The sequence below is a fragment of the Haliotis rufescens genome, unplaced genomic scaffold (genome assembly GCF_023055435.1).
Source record: "Haliotis rufescens isolate VD_foot unplaced genomic scaffold, xgHalRufe1.0.p SCAF_39, whole genome shotgun sequence".
Lineage (NCBI taxonomy): Eukaryota > Metazoa > Mollusca > Gastropoda > Lepetellida > Haliotidae > Haliotis > Haliotis rufescens.
Genome location: NW_025964101.1, coordinates 353,733 through 369,678, shown reverse-complemented (window position 1 = coordinate 369,678; position 15,946 = coordinate 353,733). Strand labels below are relative to the sequence as shown.

The 15,946-nt window shown below is 42.4% G+C and overlaps 1 protein-coding gene across 1 annotated transcript in view; it reads left to right on the top strand.

Annotated features, from left to right (window-relative positions):
* Positions 1 to 682: 682 nt before the first annotated feature.
* Positions 683 to 15,946, top strand: part of LOC124124161 (glycerol-3-phosphate acyltransferase 1, mitochondrial-like) — a 46,628-nt gene continuing 31,364 nt past the window's right edge. Inside the window, exons 1-8 of the mRNA XM_048381427.1 lie at positions 683 to 1,186; positions 3,088 to 3,200; positions 4,739 to 4,852; positions 5,216 to 5,286; positions 6,126 to 6,233; positions 11,290 to 11,342; positions 14,494 to 14,602; positions 14,886 to 14,982. Of these exons, the coding sequence (XP_048237384.1) occupies positions 1,180 to 1,186; positions 3,088 to 3,200; positions 4,739 to 4,852; positions 5,216 to 5,286; positions 6,126 to 6,233; positions 11,290 to 11,342; positions 14,494 to 14,602; positions 14,886 to 14,982 (672 nt within the window). The 5' untranslated portion in view covers positions 683 to 1,179. The remainder of the gene's footprint in view (positions 1,187 to 3,087; positions 3,201 to 4,738; positions 4,853 to 5,215; positions 5,287 to 6,125; positions 6,234 to 11,289; positions 11,343 to 14,493; positions 14,603 to 14,885; positions 14,983 to 15,946) is intronic.

The window sequence follows — 15,946 nt, the reverse complement described above, 5'->3', positions numbered from 1 at the left end:
TTTTTGAACCTTGAAATAAAATACTGTACTAAGGTGTAAACAGTTAATTGGTTTGTTGCTTCTTACTCCAATAATTTGCTCAATCTGTTTGATTCGAGTCTGGGTATTTTCACTATAACGTTTGGTCATGTTTGGCTGCCGCCATTTCGCGCCTTTAATAGATGTTTTACGGCATACAAATGTGTGTTTATTGTTAACTCAATTTGTTGTTATTGATCTATTAAACGATTGGTCCTTATATTTTGATACTACATTGCGTAAAGATAAATATGCTATTTTGTAAATTCTCAAATAAACCACAGACATTCTTTCTCTTGTGAAGTTATATATAGATCTAGCTGGAAATGCTTCTAATACGCAAGATAAAGGCTTCATCTAGACTGATTACTAATTGATTGCATAACATATATTTTCTATCTAAGGTTTCAGAATCCAATTCTTTCAGTATTCATGATACTTTACGTTAGAAGACATAATTTATCCTTTTTGTTATAAACATTTTATTGTCATTTTTTACTTTAAATTTGGAACAAAGACTGGAATCAGTCTAAAACGACGCCTTTTCACGCTTGCTTGTCGTATGATGTAAAGCCGACATGTATTTGAAACGGAGATTTCGATTGGTTGATGTTTCCCAGTTGACCAATCGTGTGCTAGATTACATGATCCTTGATAAACACATTATAATCAGCAGACAACATTATGGATACACGTGCTATCTGAAGGGTGCAAACAAAGTTCATACGATCGGGCTCCTTAAATATCAGTCAGTTTGAATCAACAAATTTTCTTTCGTGTTTAGGATCGACAAGGAAAACTTCTGTGTCAGTGGATGGTTGCTTTTGCTTCAGTGCGCTGTGAGAGGGTGATGCAAAAACACGACATTCGAGAATCATTCTTTCAATGTCAGTAAAACGATGATGACTTTGGTGGAATCACCGGAACATTCACCGGCAGACTGAGTCTGTATCTGTTTGTTATTGAGTGCAGGTGTCATGCCACAAGTGCAGGTGTCGGGAAATTAAGCTTACTGGGCCGATGTTGCGTGGAGAAAGCTGTCGAAATCGATGGAGAAAAGAGGTCTTGTTTTCACGAAATTCCACAGGGCCACAGATGCTTATTGATATGCCGAAAATTCTATAGGGTTAATGAACAACCAACCATTTCTCTGTATTTGTGATGAGAGGTATGTAAACACTGATCGTATTGTATGTACCCTGTAGTTCGTACATAGGCCTACTTGCTGACAGGCCTATGTAATTATTGATAACCGGGACACTTGCCAGTACATTGACATTTTTTAGTCGATCAATTACTTTGTCATGATCGGACAACATATATCATACTGAACATTTAAAATTATTAGTGTATAAGTACTATAACATGTATATAATCCGTATTTTGATGATTGAGTGCATTCACTGCTACAGTAATATCCGCATGAGTTGAATGTTGTGAGATGCAAAACCTGCTCTTTTCACAACAAATCTGTCTACTCAGTCAGTAAGCTCTTTCTTCCATCATTTGGAACAAATGTAACCATGGTAACATACCTGCTTTTATTACAAAGATTCATGTCAATTCTGTGAAAGTAATTTCAAGAATGTTTAGTCGATCATTGGCTATTCGCCATGATTCATTATGATTAATTGATGGTAATGTCAGTTAATCGGTTTAAAAGACTGCTTATACAAAGTGTTCCACATATCTTTACCTGAACACCTGCCTTTGGTTAATTAAATACCAGCACTGTTATTGACAAGTCAGTAAATGAGCAATCTGAGGAGTTACAATTGCTTGCTGGGTACCTGTTATCTGCTCTTCGTGCACGGTTATTACTTGGGGGGAAACTGACTACAGAACAGTGAGAGCTGCTTGATGCCGCAGTCGGCAATATTCTGGCCATATTCTCAACTAGGGTCATGTTATAACAAACGCCATTGGGGCCATACCTTATTTGTCAGCATCAAGCCTTAATCCAAAAAGCATTTGTAGCACCACAACATCCGTAAGTCAATGATAAATTATATCGTTAAGATAGGTCATAACACTACAGATCCTTATCTTCACGGGTCTTCACAGGGACATCCGTAAGCCAACGATAAATTTTATCGTTAAAAAAGGTCATAACACTACAAATCCTTATCTTCATGAGTCTTCACATCTTGCTTTGTGGATCGGGACCCTGTTTAGTGATAGCTCCTTTATCTTATTCTAAATACCCTGGACCCTATCGCTAGCCTCGTTTTAAAATCAGACTGGCACCAGATTATAAATAGCTGTCAAATCAAATGCCTCTCATGGGCAAGAGAAATTCTGTGCTAAGTTACAGATAGGAGATGATGTGGAGATGATGAATTAAGTCACTCCTGAAGCCAAGCTATGGGGATCCCTGGATAATTGAGGATGGAAAAGCATAGATACTAAAAACATATTCCAGTCTGTGAATTAAGCCACTAGTGTGAAGCCCGAGTCAAGTAACATTTCTTTCAGTATTGTAAGCTTGAAATAGATAAAGATAAGTGTGAAATGACACCAGTCACGCCACGGCATAAGGTTTCCCACTGATTGTTATTTATACCAGATAGTACACGTCCCGTGGGCATTCTGGGTTGAATAAAGCCCCTATTTACCTCTGCTTGAAAGAGGAGGTGACTTAATAGATTTGTTAGCGACTTGGTTGATTGCATGTCCTGGTAACCCTGTGATGTAAGATGTTGCTTATAATATCAATCACTGGATTGTCTGGTTCAGACTGAGATTATGGATAGGCTGCTGTCATATAGCTATAGGGGCGGTCGGGTAGCCCAGTGGTAAAAGCATTTGCTCGTCACACCAAAGGCCCGGGTTTGATTCCTGACATGGGTACAATGTGTGAAGCCCATTTCTGGTGTCCCCCGCCTTGGTATTGCTGGAATATTGCTAAAAGCGTCATGAAACCATACTCACTCACTCACTCATATAGCTAGAATATTGCTGAGTGCGGCGTTAAGCAACAAACAAACATACATAAACAAAACATAGTTTAAGATGATCGTTTTGGTAATTGTTTGCTGGATGTGTTCTGATGTATGCTATGTTTTGCAGAGGTTGAGGCTACAATGGGAAGTCGACACAATTCAGGCCCATTGAACGGCCCTGGCCAGGGGAGAAGGATGCCGAAGAGAAGACACCGTTTGAAAGGATCTTACTTTGAACAAGTGAGTCATTAAATAGAAATTATTGGCTGAGTTTGGTTTTGCCAAATGATTTGCAACCATGTTTGTTCACATAGGCGCTCACACTTCAGGAATGTTTTTGGGTTTGTTGGGCAATAGCTATTAGATTTACATGATCAAGTAGGCACTGCATGTTATTCATGCAGATGTATGTAGGGAATGGACTCGGAGTAGTTAATGCAGGGTTCATTTGCATATATATTGGATCACACTGGTTGTCACATCGATAACTCTATATGTTATGATAAATACCAATTATGTCAGTAAAATATACACACATAGATAAATTGCCCAACCCTAGAGGACTAGATAAGCTGCGCTTTTGCAGAGGAAACACACAATTATTCACCGTAAACCAATAAAGTTTGATTTGTTTATATTCAGATGTGCTTGAAATAATCCAAAGAAATGATTGTATAGTAACACTCTGCTTAATTACTCAATGAAGCTTGTGTACCTAAATGTCACTTGCATATTTTTATTTCCTGTTTGAAAGCAGGTGTCTCATATACACACATGTATACATGAACTCTACAGCAGTGAATAATGTGACAAAGTGTTATTATAACCTTGACATGTAATAGCTGTGAGCCTATGTGACATGTGACAACCTTGGGGCATCACATGGACAGATGCAAATTAGCATGATTAGAAGTCACATGAAACGTAATTTTATGCATAATAATGGTTAAAATGTCTACTCATTTGCTTGAAAATACATAATCATGATAATAGACTAGACCCAAAGGGTTAAAAATATACAATCTCATTAAAATCAGATCTAAGTTCTTGCTGCCGCTAAACAAAGATCTGAGGACATCCCATTACGGGTCACATCAGAACGACCTATTGCAAACTTTGACCGACCACTGAAACAAATAACAAGAAGTCGATAACAGCCAATGAGAAAGCAGCTTTCTCGAGCTTTACGGCACTCGTTTCAACCTGGCGACTTACGTTTCAGACTACGCTTGAAAAATATGTTGACACAGTTCTCGATTATAATTTTGAAAACTGAACAATAGAACAATCCGGAATGTCTAATATATGGTTACGATTGTATGGCAGTGCTTCCCATGTACTTTGCAACGCCTCCTCCGTTCAAATGTTTATCCTACAGAAGCGAGAGACACACGATAATTTTGATGGAATCAGTCGAATACCACGTTTTAAAGTTTTTGAGGTTGCAATGTTTAGAAAACACATTTCGACTGTCACTTTCATGATCTGGTAAGTGACGCTTTGATTGGTCGGATGAAAGGTCGTTCTGACATGACCTTTAATAGGATGTCCTCAGAACTTTGTTTAGTGATAGCGAGAACTAAGATCTGATTTTAATGAGATTGAAAAATATATTGAATACCCAAAGAAAACTAATGATACCTAAATATGCCTGAAGTGAATGATAAGCTGTGAGTAAATACTGCATCTAAAGTACCCTGACCTTGGGGAGGGTTTATGGAGTATTTGGAAATGTGTAGCTGTTTCCATTGTATGTGACACGCCATGTTGTATTTCAGTACAACACTAGCATCATAGCTGCCTTCAAGTCTGTGCCATCATTTCGCCCCGATCAGTTCAAGGTCCATCGACCAATGATGGGGCAGTGCTGCAGTTGTCTCCCTTCCAGCAGGGTCAGATTTACTTGACTATCTTTTCATTGCATCATTTGACAATTTATATATGATGAGGAAACCTGTCATAACAAAGGAATTTCCATTCAGTGAAGGATACTTTAAGAGCAAGTTCTTTTATATTTTCTCTAACATGTTTAATGGATCAAGGTCGGAAGACAATTGGCATTTCACAAATAGTAGACTGGTAGGGAAAAATCTTGTTTTTGCTTTTGGATCCAGTACATGGATGAAGAAAACTTTGAAACATGTTTAAAGCTATCACATTCCATATTAGGAATTATGAAATGCATGAGGAGCAACTCCAGTATTTCAGACACAGGTGAGCGTGAATGTAGAGCCTGGTTTGTTTTCCACTTACAGAGAGATCTGATTAGTGAGAGAATATGTGAAGAGGGAATCAGGAACATATTTGATGTGAGAACCGAGCTGGGGTAAGTGTTGTTGAATCACTATTGTCATGTATTCTCCAGTCAGTGGTAGAAACTAACAAATTTAGTCCACTAATCCTTATTATGATAACATATTGCAAAACCCTTAAACATGGCAAATTTCAACTAGCCCTTATGACACCTTAACTATTGGGCGCTTTGGCAAGGGCTACAGGACTAGTGCCAATAACGCTGACAGTGGAAGTATGCTGAATGAACTGGATGACTGAGTAGGATAAAAACATAGCATCTAGCATTGTTTAGTTGTGAACTGCTTACTATTATTATGAATCACAGTGTTCATTGTGACCCATCAGATGTGATTTCTCAGCATCATAGACATGACAGGGAAGAACAAATTTCCAGATCTCTGATATCTCTTAAATTTGTATTACGCTTTCCCAGACCGTTTTTTTTGTGCTTTCTGCCCAAAATGTATTGACACACACACTTGGAATATTGGAACACAGCTCTGCACTTTGTGACCTACAATTGTACTTTCTGCTTCCACAGTGATGTGGCCGCAAATTGTCACTTTCAATCAGAGGTTGTTATTGTGATTTGAAGCTCTGAGTGACCAATCATTGCCAGGCAGAATCAAGTATGGTCGAAAGTCATTGCAGAATCTTGATTTCTTAGCATGTTCTTGATGAATGAAATGGTTTTCAAATTAATTTTTTATGTACAAGACTTCAGGGATTTTTTTTATTACAATGAAGTTGTTGACCTTCAATAAAGATTCATACGTGTCTGTGTTCAGTTGGAAATGCCTGTTAGTATTACAGCCATTCAGATGTGCTTTCAACGTGATCCATAGGTGACACAAGTAACTTCTTCTGCAGGTCATGTGGATACTTTGCGAGAACTATGCCATCCATAGCCTATGCATTGAGACGAGTTGGACAGGGAAAGTTTCCTGATGTGTCCCTTGCTGTACTCAACAACAAGAGGTTAGTAACTTAGTGTTTTGTTTGTTTGTTGTTGAATGCCCCACTCAGTGATATTCCAGCTATGTGATGGTGGCCTGGAAATATCAAGTCTTGACCAGACAATCCAGTGATCGATATTGTGAGCAAGGATTTACGCTGTAAGGGTATGAGGACACGTTATTAACAGACACCAAGTCAGACTATCCGATCCATTTGGGTCACCTCTTACTACCAGTATGGGTTTGCTGTGGACCTATTCTAACCCGGAATCCCCACAGGGAGTGACCTTATAAGTTCAGCTTGTGAAAGCTCCACCACATGGAAAGAAATGCCTGTCACTTTGATAGGGATATTTAACATGGTAACATCCTTTTGAATTGATACCATGTTTGGATAATAAATGGCTGGTAGAATCTTCTTGAACTTATACAAGTATTCTAACCTTATCTAGTGTTTGAATTGTGTCTGAAAGCACTTGTTAGGGGTGTCATGATAAATTGAAATATCGATATATATTGCTGTTGGTAAGCACTTAAAGTCAATAAAGGGATTGTTAAATCAGTTTCCGATTAATAGTATCGATTTCAGTAGTAATACGATAGTTTCGATTGTATTTACCACACATGCAATTTAGTCACCGAAACACGCTAACGAACGAGCCGAGTGAGGATAAGAGTTAACTGCCCATGATGCTTAGCAACCGGTCTTTCTTAAAGTAAAATGGTGGAGGTGACAGTCAAGTGGAGTTTGTGACAAACATGGGTGGAAAATCGAGTGTTTGGAAGTCTTATGGTTATCACATTCATAGGAAACTTCAGTTCCAAGGTTTAATACAGCTCTAAAATCCATCTTAAATGATACAGTGAAAACTATTGATATTTATCACAATAGTTGCTTGCAATATGAATAGTTATCGCAATAGTTTCTTTCAGTATCAATAGTTATTGCAATAGTGATTTCCAGACCAATAGTCACCCCTAGTCCTTGTCATGACCTGAATGTTTAAACAGGGTAGACACCATTGGTCATATCCCACTAGTCTGCTGCTCTTCTCGGACTCGTGGCTTTGTAAATAAGTAGATTTGAGGATATACGAGTCCATCTAAAATGTTACTGTCTCAAACTAACTGACATGAGACCGTGTCTATCCCTGTTTAACATGTTTAAGTTAAGATTTCAAGGATCCCAGGATGCCTTTGACTTTCAAACACTGATATCATTGTTCACCCGATTTGAAATCTGCAAGGTGGCTTTTCTGTCACTTTGGAAAAATATTTCAAGGTGTAAAAATGAACAAATGCTAGGGAGACACAGTATGATTTAGATACAGGGTGTTCCCTGGGATTCCTAATAGGAATAGGTCCCCAGCAGCCTATGTTTGTTGATAGATAGACTCTTTTAGTCTCTGAAATCTTTTATTACACAATATCCTTCTTGACTCTAAAAATAAAAAAAAAATCCCTATGCTGATTTCAGGGACTTGCTTTTGTATGCATTTCTAGATTATTTTTTTTTCATAAAATAAATATATTCCACGGTCATGGTGCAGGACTAGTTGATAGATACAACTAAATGTGGTGTGGTCAGGGTTGCAGACTTGGTTGACTTTGTGTCATGGTACGCTGACAGCATGGAATGGTCTTACAGTGGTAACATCAATCTCGGGTTTGTCACGTTCAGACTGGATGATTTACACTGGCTGGAATATTGCTGAGTGTGACATACTGGATGCATGAACATTTTACAGTTTGAAACCACTTGCTCCACTGAAGTTTGTGTATTGAATATGACACCCCATCCTTGATAATCCCCACAAATCTGTAAAAAAATTGTTATTTTCTATTTGACGACCTGAAAAAAATGAGGTTTATCAGATTAATTCCTATGTACCTAAACAAATCCCAAACATTTCAGCCGTAAGTTGAAATCTTGTTGGCATTGCACAGAATGCTGTGCCAGATGAAAAAGTAACTTTCGAACAATAGCATGATCATGCGTTGGAATATCATTTCATTTGTTCATGTGTCGTGATGATCTGTTTAACATCCCACACAGACTGGGGGTAGGACTCCCGACTTGTTGATGTCATCTTATGACAATGATGTCAAAACATATATCCATTAACAATACTACAACAATAGTGCAGCAGCTGTGAAAGGTTAATTTGCTCAAATCGCATGTCATTTTGAAAGAACAAAATGCATTTTAACAATGAGCGATGTTACTGTGATTTTGCTAGAGACAAATCTAAATTTGTGATGGGACATATTCTTGTGTATTGTGCAGTTTAATGGAGATTCAGATGTGTCTATGTGACTTTAGTACCAAATACTATTCCATTAATAGTAGTGGCAGTTTTAATGTTTAATTGTGAAATAGTCATGGAACAACTGCTTTGTGTGGAAGTATACTCCCTGGCCAAGCCACACATTACTGACAACATTCTGGCTTAATTGCATTTACATGTGACATGAACCCATAAAATATTGAGTCTAAAGACTAGTGTGAACTGAGAGCATTGAAATCAATGGTGTTTGTGAGGGCAGCCTTCACAGCACCGCTGTGACCTGTGACAGATGTGTGGAAGTAGGTCAATAACGCCTGACTGCATAATCATCGTAATGGTATTGCGTCTTGTGAACACAGCCTTACTATTGCTGCTATGTGTCACAACTGAATTTGAATGAATTCTTTTTGAAGCTGGTTTTCGGTCTTGTAGTTGAGTTGGGTAGAGTAAGACAGCTGGGTATTGTACGTATTAGCCATAAGGCCTTGTGACAACTACCGTATTTACTCTATTAAGTACCCTGCTCCAACAAGTACCCACGGACTCACTTCTAGACCCATCTGTTTTAAATGCCTCCTACTAAGACCGAAAATTCACATGATAGACAGTATTTCCTGTGTATATTACAGATTTATATAAACAGCAGTGTTTCTGTGTAGAAAGGGGATATAATTGCCTAGTAACTATTATCAAAACAGTTTTAGTTTCCATGTTTTTCCATAATTTTAGTAAGTGTCCCCATTTGTCAAATTTCTGAGCATCCAGAGCGCCTTTTATGGCAAATATAATATCCCTTTAGATGTTTCTCTTGCAATTTTGATGCCAAAGCCTCTATACTATTGTTTTAATATACTTAGAATTGTCTCTAAAATGTCTTTTGAAGTTTTGTTTTTTATCATGTTCGTGGAAAGTTTAAATTGACCTTTATCATTTTGTAATATACCAAATATGTGAACATACCATTGTAGGCTATACTTAGTTTGTTTACAATGCTATCTAACACCTCCAACATCTACATCTAATAAGGTTCTAATTAAGACCTCAGCAGTTTGAATCTGGACCCAATTGGCAAAGAGATTTTAGCTGTACGATTGCCTTTTGGAACAGGGCCCTGGACATGTTCTTACAGTGAGCATAGTGTCACACTAATCTAGTCATGTAGTTTCTGGTTTTATCAAGGTATTCTGAGGCCTTCATTTGGCCCTAGGTCTAGTGTGAATGTCTAAAATTTTCAGGTTCAGTTTTTATTTGTAACTTGTTTGAATTATTGCATTACCAATGAGGAAGGTGGAGACAGGAAATAAGGACATGTTTTCCCCCAATTTGCCTGCCAAGTTCAAAGTTGAGGATAAATCCCTGAATTCTTGTTGTCATTATCATGAAATGGTTTGGTAAACATGCTGTAAGGTGTTAGTATATTCTTCTTTACTGACCCCATTCCATGTTAACATTGGTTGCGGAAGTACATGGTGTGCAATACATATCTTTCAATACAATGCAAACCGTTTGTGAAATAAGGCTGCTTGATTGCTTGATGGTGAACAGTTATCAATTCAGAATCAAAACAGTGAGGTTGAGAATGAAGTTACCCTAACTCACAGTTAAACTTTGTTTTTGATTCCTTGGCCTTTGATATACTGTAGGCACAATATTTTGATCAATACTTCAAGGTAGTGCTCATTGATCAGGCAGTGTATGCCGAATGGATTATGTAACTTTCTTCAGTTTTCTGCCCCCCAAATGGCATGTCTGTGTTTTGGTAGGGATTTCTTGAATGCTTGACTTGAGGGTAGCCATTGTAATGCTCTGTTCATGAATGCCAAGGGTGTGTAAACGCCAGTGTGGGCTGGAATCAAATAAAGTGTGCCACTGGATGCCACAGGATGCCACTGGATGCTGCCATAGCACCGTATTGTTGATGTCTTAGACCCCCTTAGGCTCACAGTTTTTCATAACTGCACAACCATGACATTTGACTACTGAGTGACTAAATATTATTGGTGTAATGATACGGCAATACAGTATTGTCTCCCGTTATGAGAACAATGATACAGTACATCGATTTGCAGCCCCTATATCTCAATACATATACGTTACATTACAAGTTATATTGGTGTAAATTATTATTATTATTATTATGATAACGGGAATGGTGCTGACAAACCTAGAAACATAATCGGGGCGAACCAGGATTCGAACCCACAATCATTGGTTTCTGGCATGCCCAAGGGACGCAACTCTGCACAGAGAATCGCGGGCCTTAGACGACTGGGCCACCCGTGCCCCCTGTAATTTGAGAACAAATGATTGAGGGTTGCAAGGGCGGATCCAGCTTTTTTCAGAGTGATGGGTCCCAAATATCAAAATCCTCTCACAGATAATTTTACTGCCCACAACACACTACATTTGGTTTTCCAAAGGGAGGTCTGGTCCCCGTGGACCATTCCCCCAGACGCTATCGTAGCGCTATGGTGATCATGCTTTAACTCCTATTTTTTAAAGTACACATACAACTGTCATTCGCAACATATGCTTTGTGGAACTGGGCCGTGAGCTCTGGATAAGCTAACCAAATTAATAGAAAATTAATATGCAGAACAAATCACCCTAACTCAATTACTTTGAGTTGGTTGCATAAAAATATGCTTGGTAATAATTGATGTCAATATATTTTTGCGTTTATGGATGTATAAGCATAACACATGGTGTGCGTACTATGTATACATGATATTGTGTAAAGTTGTATGAGGAGGTTTCTACTTCCTGGTATGTTCTGATCTTTACTTCCAGAGTGGTGGAAGCTGTGCAGCTCACCCTTCAAGAGGCACAGGCGGAACATGCAGGTACGTCTCGCGGGCTTGGCCTGGTGTAGATCTGAGCTAGAGCATTGGTAGGGAGTGGACCAGGTACGTGTCTCTGGCTTGGCCTGGTGTAGATCTGAGCTAGAGCATTGGTAGGGAGTGGACCAGGTACGTCTCTCTGGCTTGGCCTGGTGTAGATCTGAGCTAGAGCATTGGTAGGGAGTGGACCAGGTACGTCTCTCTGGCTTGGCCTGGTGTAGATCTGAGCTAGAGCATTGGTAGGGAGTGGACCAGGTACGTCTCTCTGACTTGGCCTGGTGTAGATCTTAGCTAGAGCATTGGTAGGGAGTGGACCAGGGACGTCTCTCTGGCTTGGCCTGGTGTAGACCTGAGCTAGAGCATTGGTAGGGAGTGGACCAGGTACGTCTCTCTGGCTTGGCCTGGTGTAGACCTGAGCTAGAGCAGTGGTAGGGAGTGGACCAGGTACGTCTCTCTGGCTTGGCCTGGTGTAGACCTGAGCTAGAGCACTGGTAGGGAGTGGAACAGGTACGTCTCTCGGGCTTGGCCTGGTGTAGATCTTAGCTAGAGCATTGGTAGGGAGTGGAACAGGTACGTGTCTCTGGCTTGGCCTGGTGTAGATCTTAGCTAGAGCATTGGTAGGGAGTGGACCAGGTACGTCTCTCTGGCTTGGCCTGGTGTAGACCTGAGCTAGAGCATTGGTAGGGAGTGGACCAGGTACGTCTCTCTGGCTTGGCCTGGTGTAGACCTGAGCTAGAGCACTGGTAGGGAGTGGACCAGGTACGTCTCTCTGGCTTGGCCTGGTGTAGACCTGAGCTAGAGCACTGGTAGGGAGCGGAACAGGTATGTCTCTCTGGCTTGGCCTGGTGTAGATCTTAGCTAGAGCATTGGTAGGGAGTGGAACAGGTACGTGTCTCTGGCTTGGCCTGGTGTAGATCTGAGCTAGAGTATTGGTAGGGAGTGGAACAGGTACGTCTCTCTGGCTTCGCCTGGTGTAGATCTAAGGTAGAGCATTGGTAGGGAGTGGAACAGGTATGTGTCTCTGGCTTGGCCTGGTGTAGATCTGAGCTAGAGCATTGGTAGGGAGTGGACCAGGTACGTGTCTCTGGCTTGGCCTGGTGTAGATCTGAGCTAGAGCATTGGTAGGGAGTGGACCAGGTACGTGTCTCTGGCTTGGCCTGGTGTAGATCTGAGCTAGAGAATTGGTAGGGAGTGGAACAGGTACGTCTCTCTGGCTTGGCCTGGTGTAGATCTGAGCTAGAGCATTGGTAGGGAGTGGACCAGGTACGTCTCTCTGGCTTGGCCTGGTGTAGATCTGAGCTAGAGCATTGGTAGGGAGTGGAACAGGTACGTGTCTCTGGCTTGGCCTGGTGTAGATCTTAGCTAGAGCATTGGTAGGGAGTGGACCAGGTACGTGTCTCTGGCTTGGCCTGGTGTAGACCTGAGCTAGAGCATTGGTAGGGAGTGGAACAGGTACGTGTCTCTGGCTTGGCCTGGTGTAGATCTTAGCTAGAGCATTGGTAGGGTGTGGAACAGGTACGTGTCTCTGGCTTGGCCTGGTGTAGACCTGAGCTAGAGCATTGGTAGGGAGTGGAACAGGTACGTGTCTCTGGCTTGGCCTGGTGTAGACCTGAGCTAGAGCATTGGTAGGGAGTGGACCAGGTACGTCTCTCTGGCTTGGCCTGGTGTAGATCTGAGCTAGAGCATTGGTAGGGAGTGGACCAGGTACGTCTCTCTGGCTTGGCCTGGTGTAGATCTGAGCTAGAGCATTGGTAGGGAGTGGACCAGGTACGTCTCTCTGGCTTGGCCTGGTGTAGACCTGAGCTAGAGCATTGGTAGGGAGTGGACCAGGTACGTCTCTCTGGCTTGGCCTGGTGTAGACCCGAGCTAGAGCATTGGTAGGGAGTGGAACAGGTACGTCTCTCTGGCTTGGCCTGGTGTAGATCTTAGCTAGAGCATTGGTAGGGAGTGGAACAGGTACGTGTCTCTGGCTTGGCCTGGTGTAGATCTGAGCTAGAGCATTGGTAGGGAGTGGAACAGGTACGTCTCTCTGGCTTGGCCTGGTGTAGATCTTAGCTAGAGCATTGGTAGGGAGTGGAACAGGTACATGTCTCTGGCTTGGCCTGGTGTAGATCTGGGCTAGAGCATTGGTAGGGAGTGGACCAGGTACGTCTCTCTGGCTTGGCCTGGTGTAGACCTGAGCTAGAGCATTGGTAGGGAGTGGAACAGGTATGTCTCTCTGGCTTGGCCTGGTGTAGACCTGAGCTAGAGCATTGGTAGGGAGTGGACCAGGTACGTCTCTCTGGCTTGGCCTGGTGTAGACCTGAGCTAGAGCATTGGTAGGGAGTGGACCAGGTACGTGTCTCTGGCTTGGCCTGGTGTAGATCTTAGCTAGAGCATTGGTAGGGAGTGGAACAGGTACGTGTCTCTGGCTTGGCCTGGTGTAGATCTGAGCTAGAGCATTGGTAGGGAGTGGACCAGGTACGTCTCTCTGGCTTGGCCTGGTGTAGACCTGAGCTAGAGCATTGGTAGGGAGTGGACCAGGTACGTCTCCCTCGGGCTTGGCCTGGTGTAGACCTGAGCTAGAGCATTGGTAGGGAGTGGACCAGGTATGTCTCTCTGGCTTGGCCTGGTGTAGACCTGAGCTAGAGCATTGGTAGGGAGTGGAACAGGTACGTCTCTCTGGCTTGGCCTGGTGTAGACCTGAGCTAGAGCATTGGTAGGGAGTGGAACAGGTACGTCTCTCGGGCTTGGCCTGGTGTAGATCTGAGCTAGAGCATTGGTAGGGAGTGGACCAGGTACGTCTCTCTGGCTTGGCCTGGTGTAGACCTGAGCTAGAGTATTGGTAGGGAGTGGACCATCTGAACCAGCAACTTTTGCAAGTAGCATGATACTTTAGAATCTTTGCTACATATGACAAAATATAGATCGAAAATATGTTCATGTTTACCACAGGTAAGGAAAATGTTATGGGACACTTCTGATATCCAGTAAAAACAAGATTTTCACATTTGTTTCCTGAGAGTTAAAACATTTCATTCTGTGATTGTAAGGACACTGTAAGGACATTTTCAGATTTAACATTTGTCGATGTAGCAAGTATTGGCGGGGTTGACAAGTTTTAAGTTGAACTGTTCAGAGATGATGATCTCACCTGCTGCTGTCTCCCGACTAGATTCCCCCAGCAGCAAGAAGCGGCCTCCCCCCTCCCTGTCCCACTACCAGCAGTCCGCCAAGAGGATCCTCAGCAAGATGAAGGCTTCCATATCTGGCCACTTGGTCAGGTAGTGTAACACTTTCAGCACTGTTTAGTCCTTGGTAGATTTGCCTGTGAAGACAAATTGGCTTTTTTGCAGTTTTGAAGTATTACATTTTTAGGAATTAAATGAATTTCATCAGAATAATAAGAAAAACAATCATAAGCAGTTTTGCTAGGTACCCTTTTATAAAGATGAATAATGCAATGTTAAATTGTTCCCGCTTACAATCAGCAGGGTGCTTCAGCCTTTCGTGGAAATTCATCCACAGAGATGTGCTTGGTGGCTATTGTTTCTGTCTCCCTTTCAGGCTGACTGGGTGGTTCCTGTTGAAGTTTCTCAGCCAGTTCCTGAGGACGATCCAGGTCCACAAGGGGCAGCTGGAGATGGTCCACAAGGTGGCACAGGTCAGTCTCAGTCTTACGGTGTTCACTTCACTGCCCGGAGGGGCGGTGGGGTAGCCTAGTGGTAAAAGTGTTCGCTCGTCACGGTTCGATTCCCCACATGGGTACATGTGAAGCCTGTTTCTGGTGTACCCCGCCGTGACATTGCTGGAATATTGCTAAAAGTGGCGTAAAACCAAACACACTCTCTCTGCCGGGGCAGCATGGCGCAGCAACAGATGGATTCACATTGCTTGCTACAGCTGCTACCTCTATTGCCCAAGACGCCCGCACCTCTGCCTCCGCCTCCGCCTCGTCAAGTCGACTATACAGACGCCGTCTACCTCTTGTTACTCCATGGACTTGGCTTCCCCAAGTACGTTTTCACGTCAGAGTGACAGTCGATCTTATTGTCAAGATCATTGATCTGGGAGCCGCTCACCGGTTTGCAGACACTCCAGTGGCTATCGGTCCTACTCCATTGTTATGACGACACCCCCACAGACGTCGAGTCCCACCTGGGTTTAGACCAGGTTGCAGAATGGCTGGCAGAGGTCGATAGCAAGACAGCCATCCGTGTGGACCCTACCTTGATCCCTCCTGACCCACTGATCAGAGACATGATCTCAGCCTTGGACGAGGACTTCAGTAAACTGTCACTGACTCCGTCCTTCAGGGCCCCATGCTATAGACGAGACGACTACCCAGTCCACTTTCTTCAAGTCGCGGACCACGCTCATACCCTAGATGAGGACCTGCACCGCATGGCGGGGTTAAACCGCTCCACCTCAGTTCGAGTTTCTGACAGTAAACTTGCCTATGTGGAAACTGAGATTCTCCACACGCTCAAACACCTGTCACTGATGGCGTCGTTCTTAGAGCCATACTGCAGGACTTATCGGAGGACAACCCCAATAGGATTGACCACCTAACAACAGTCGTATCCTACCTCCAACAACAAGTTTGAGCTCACAACCACTAGATGCCT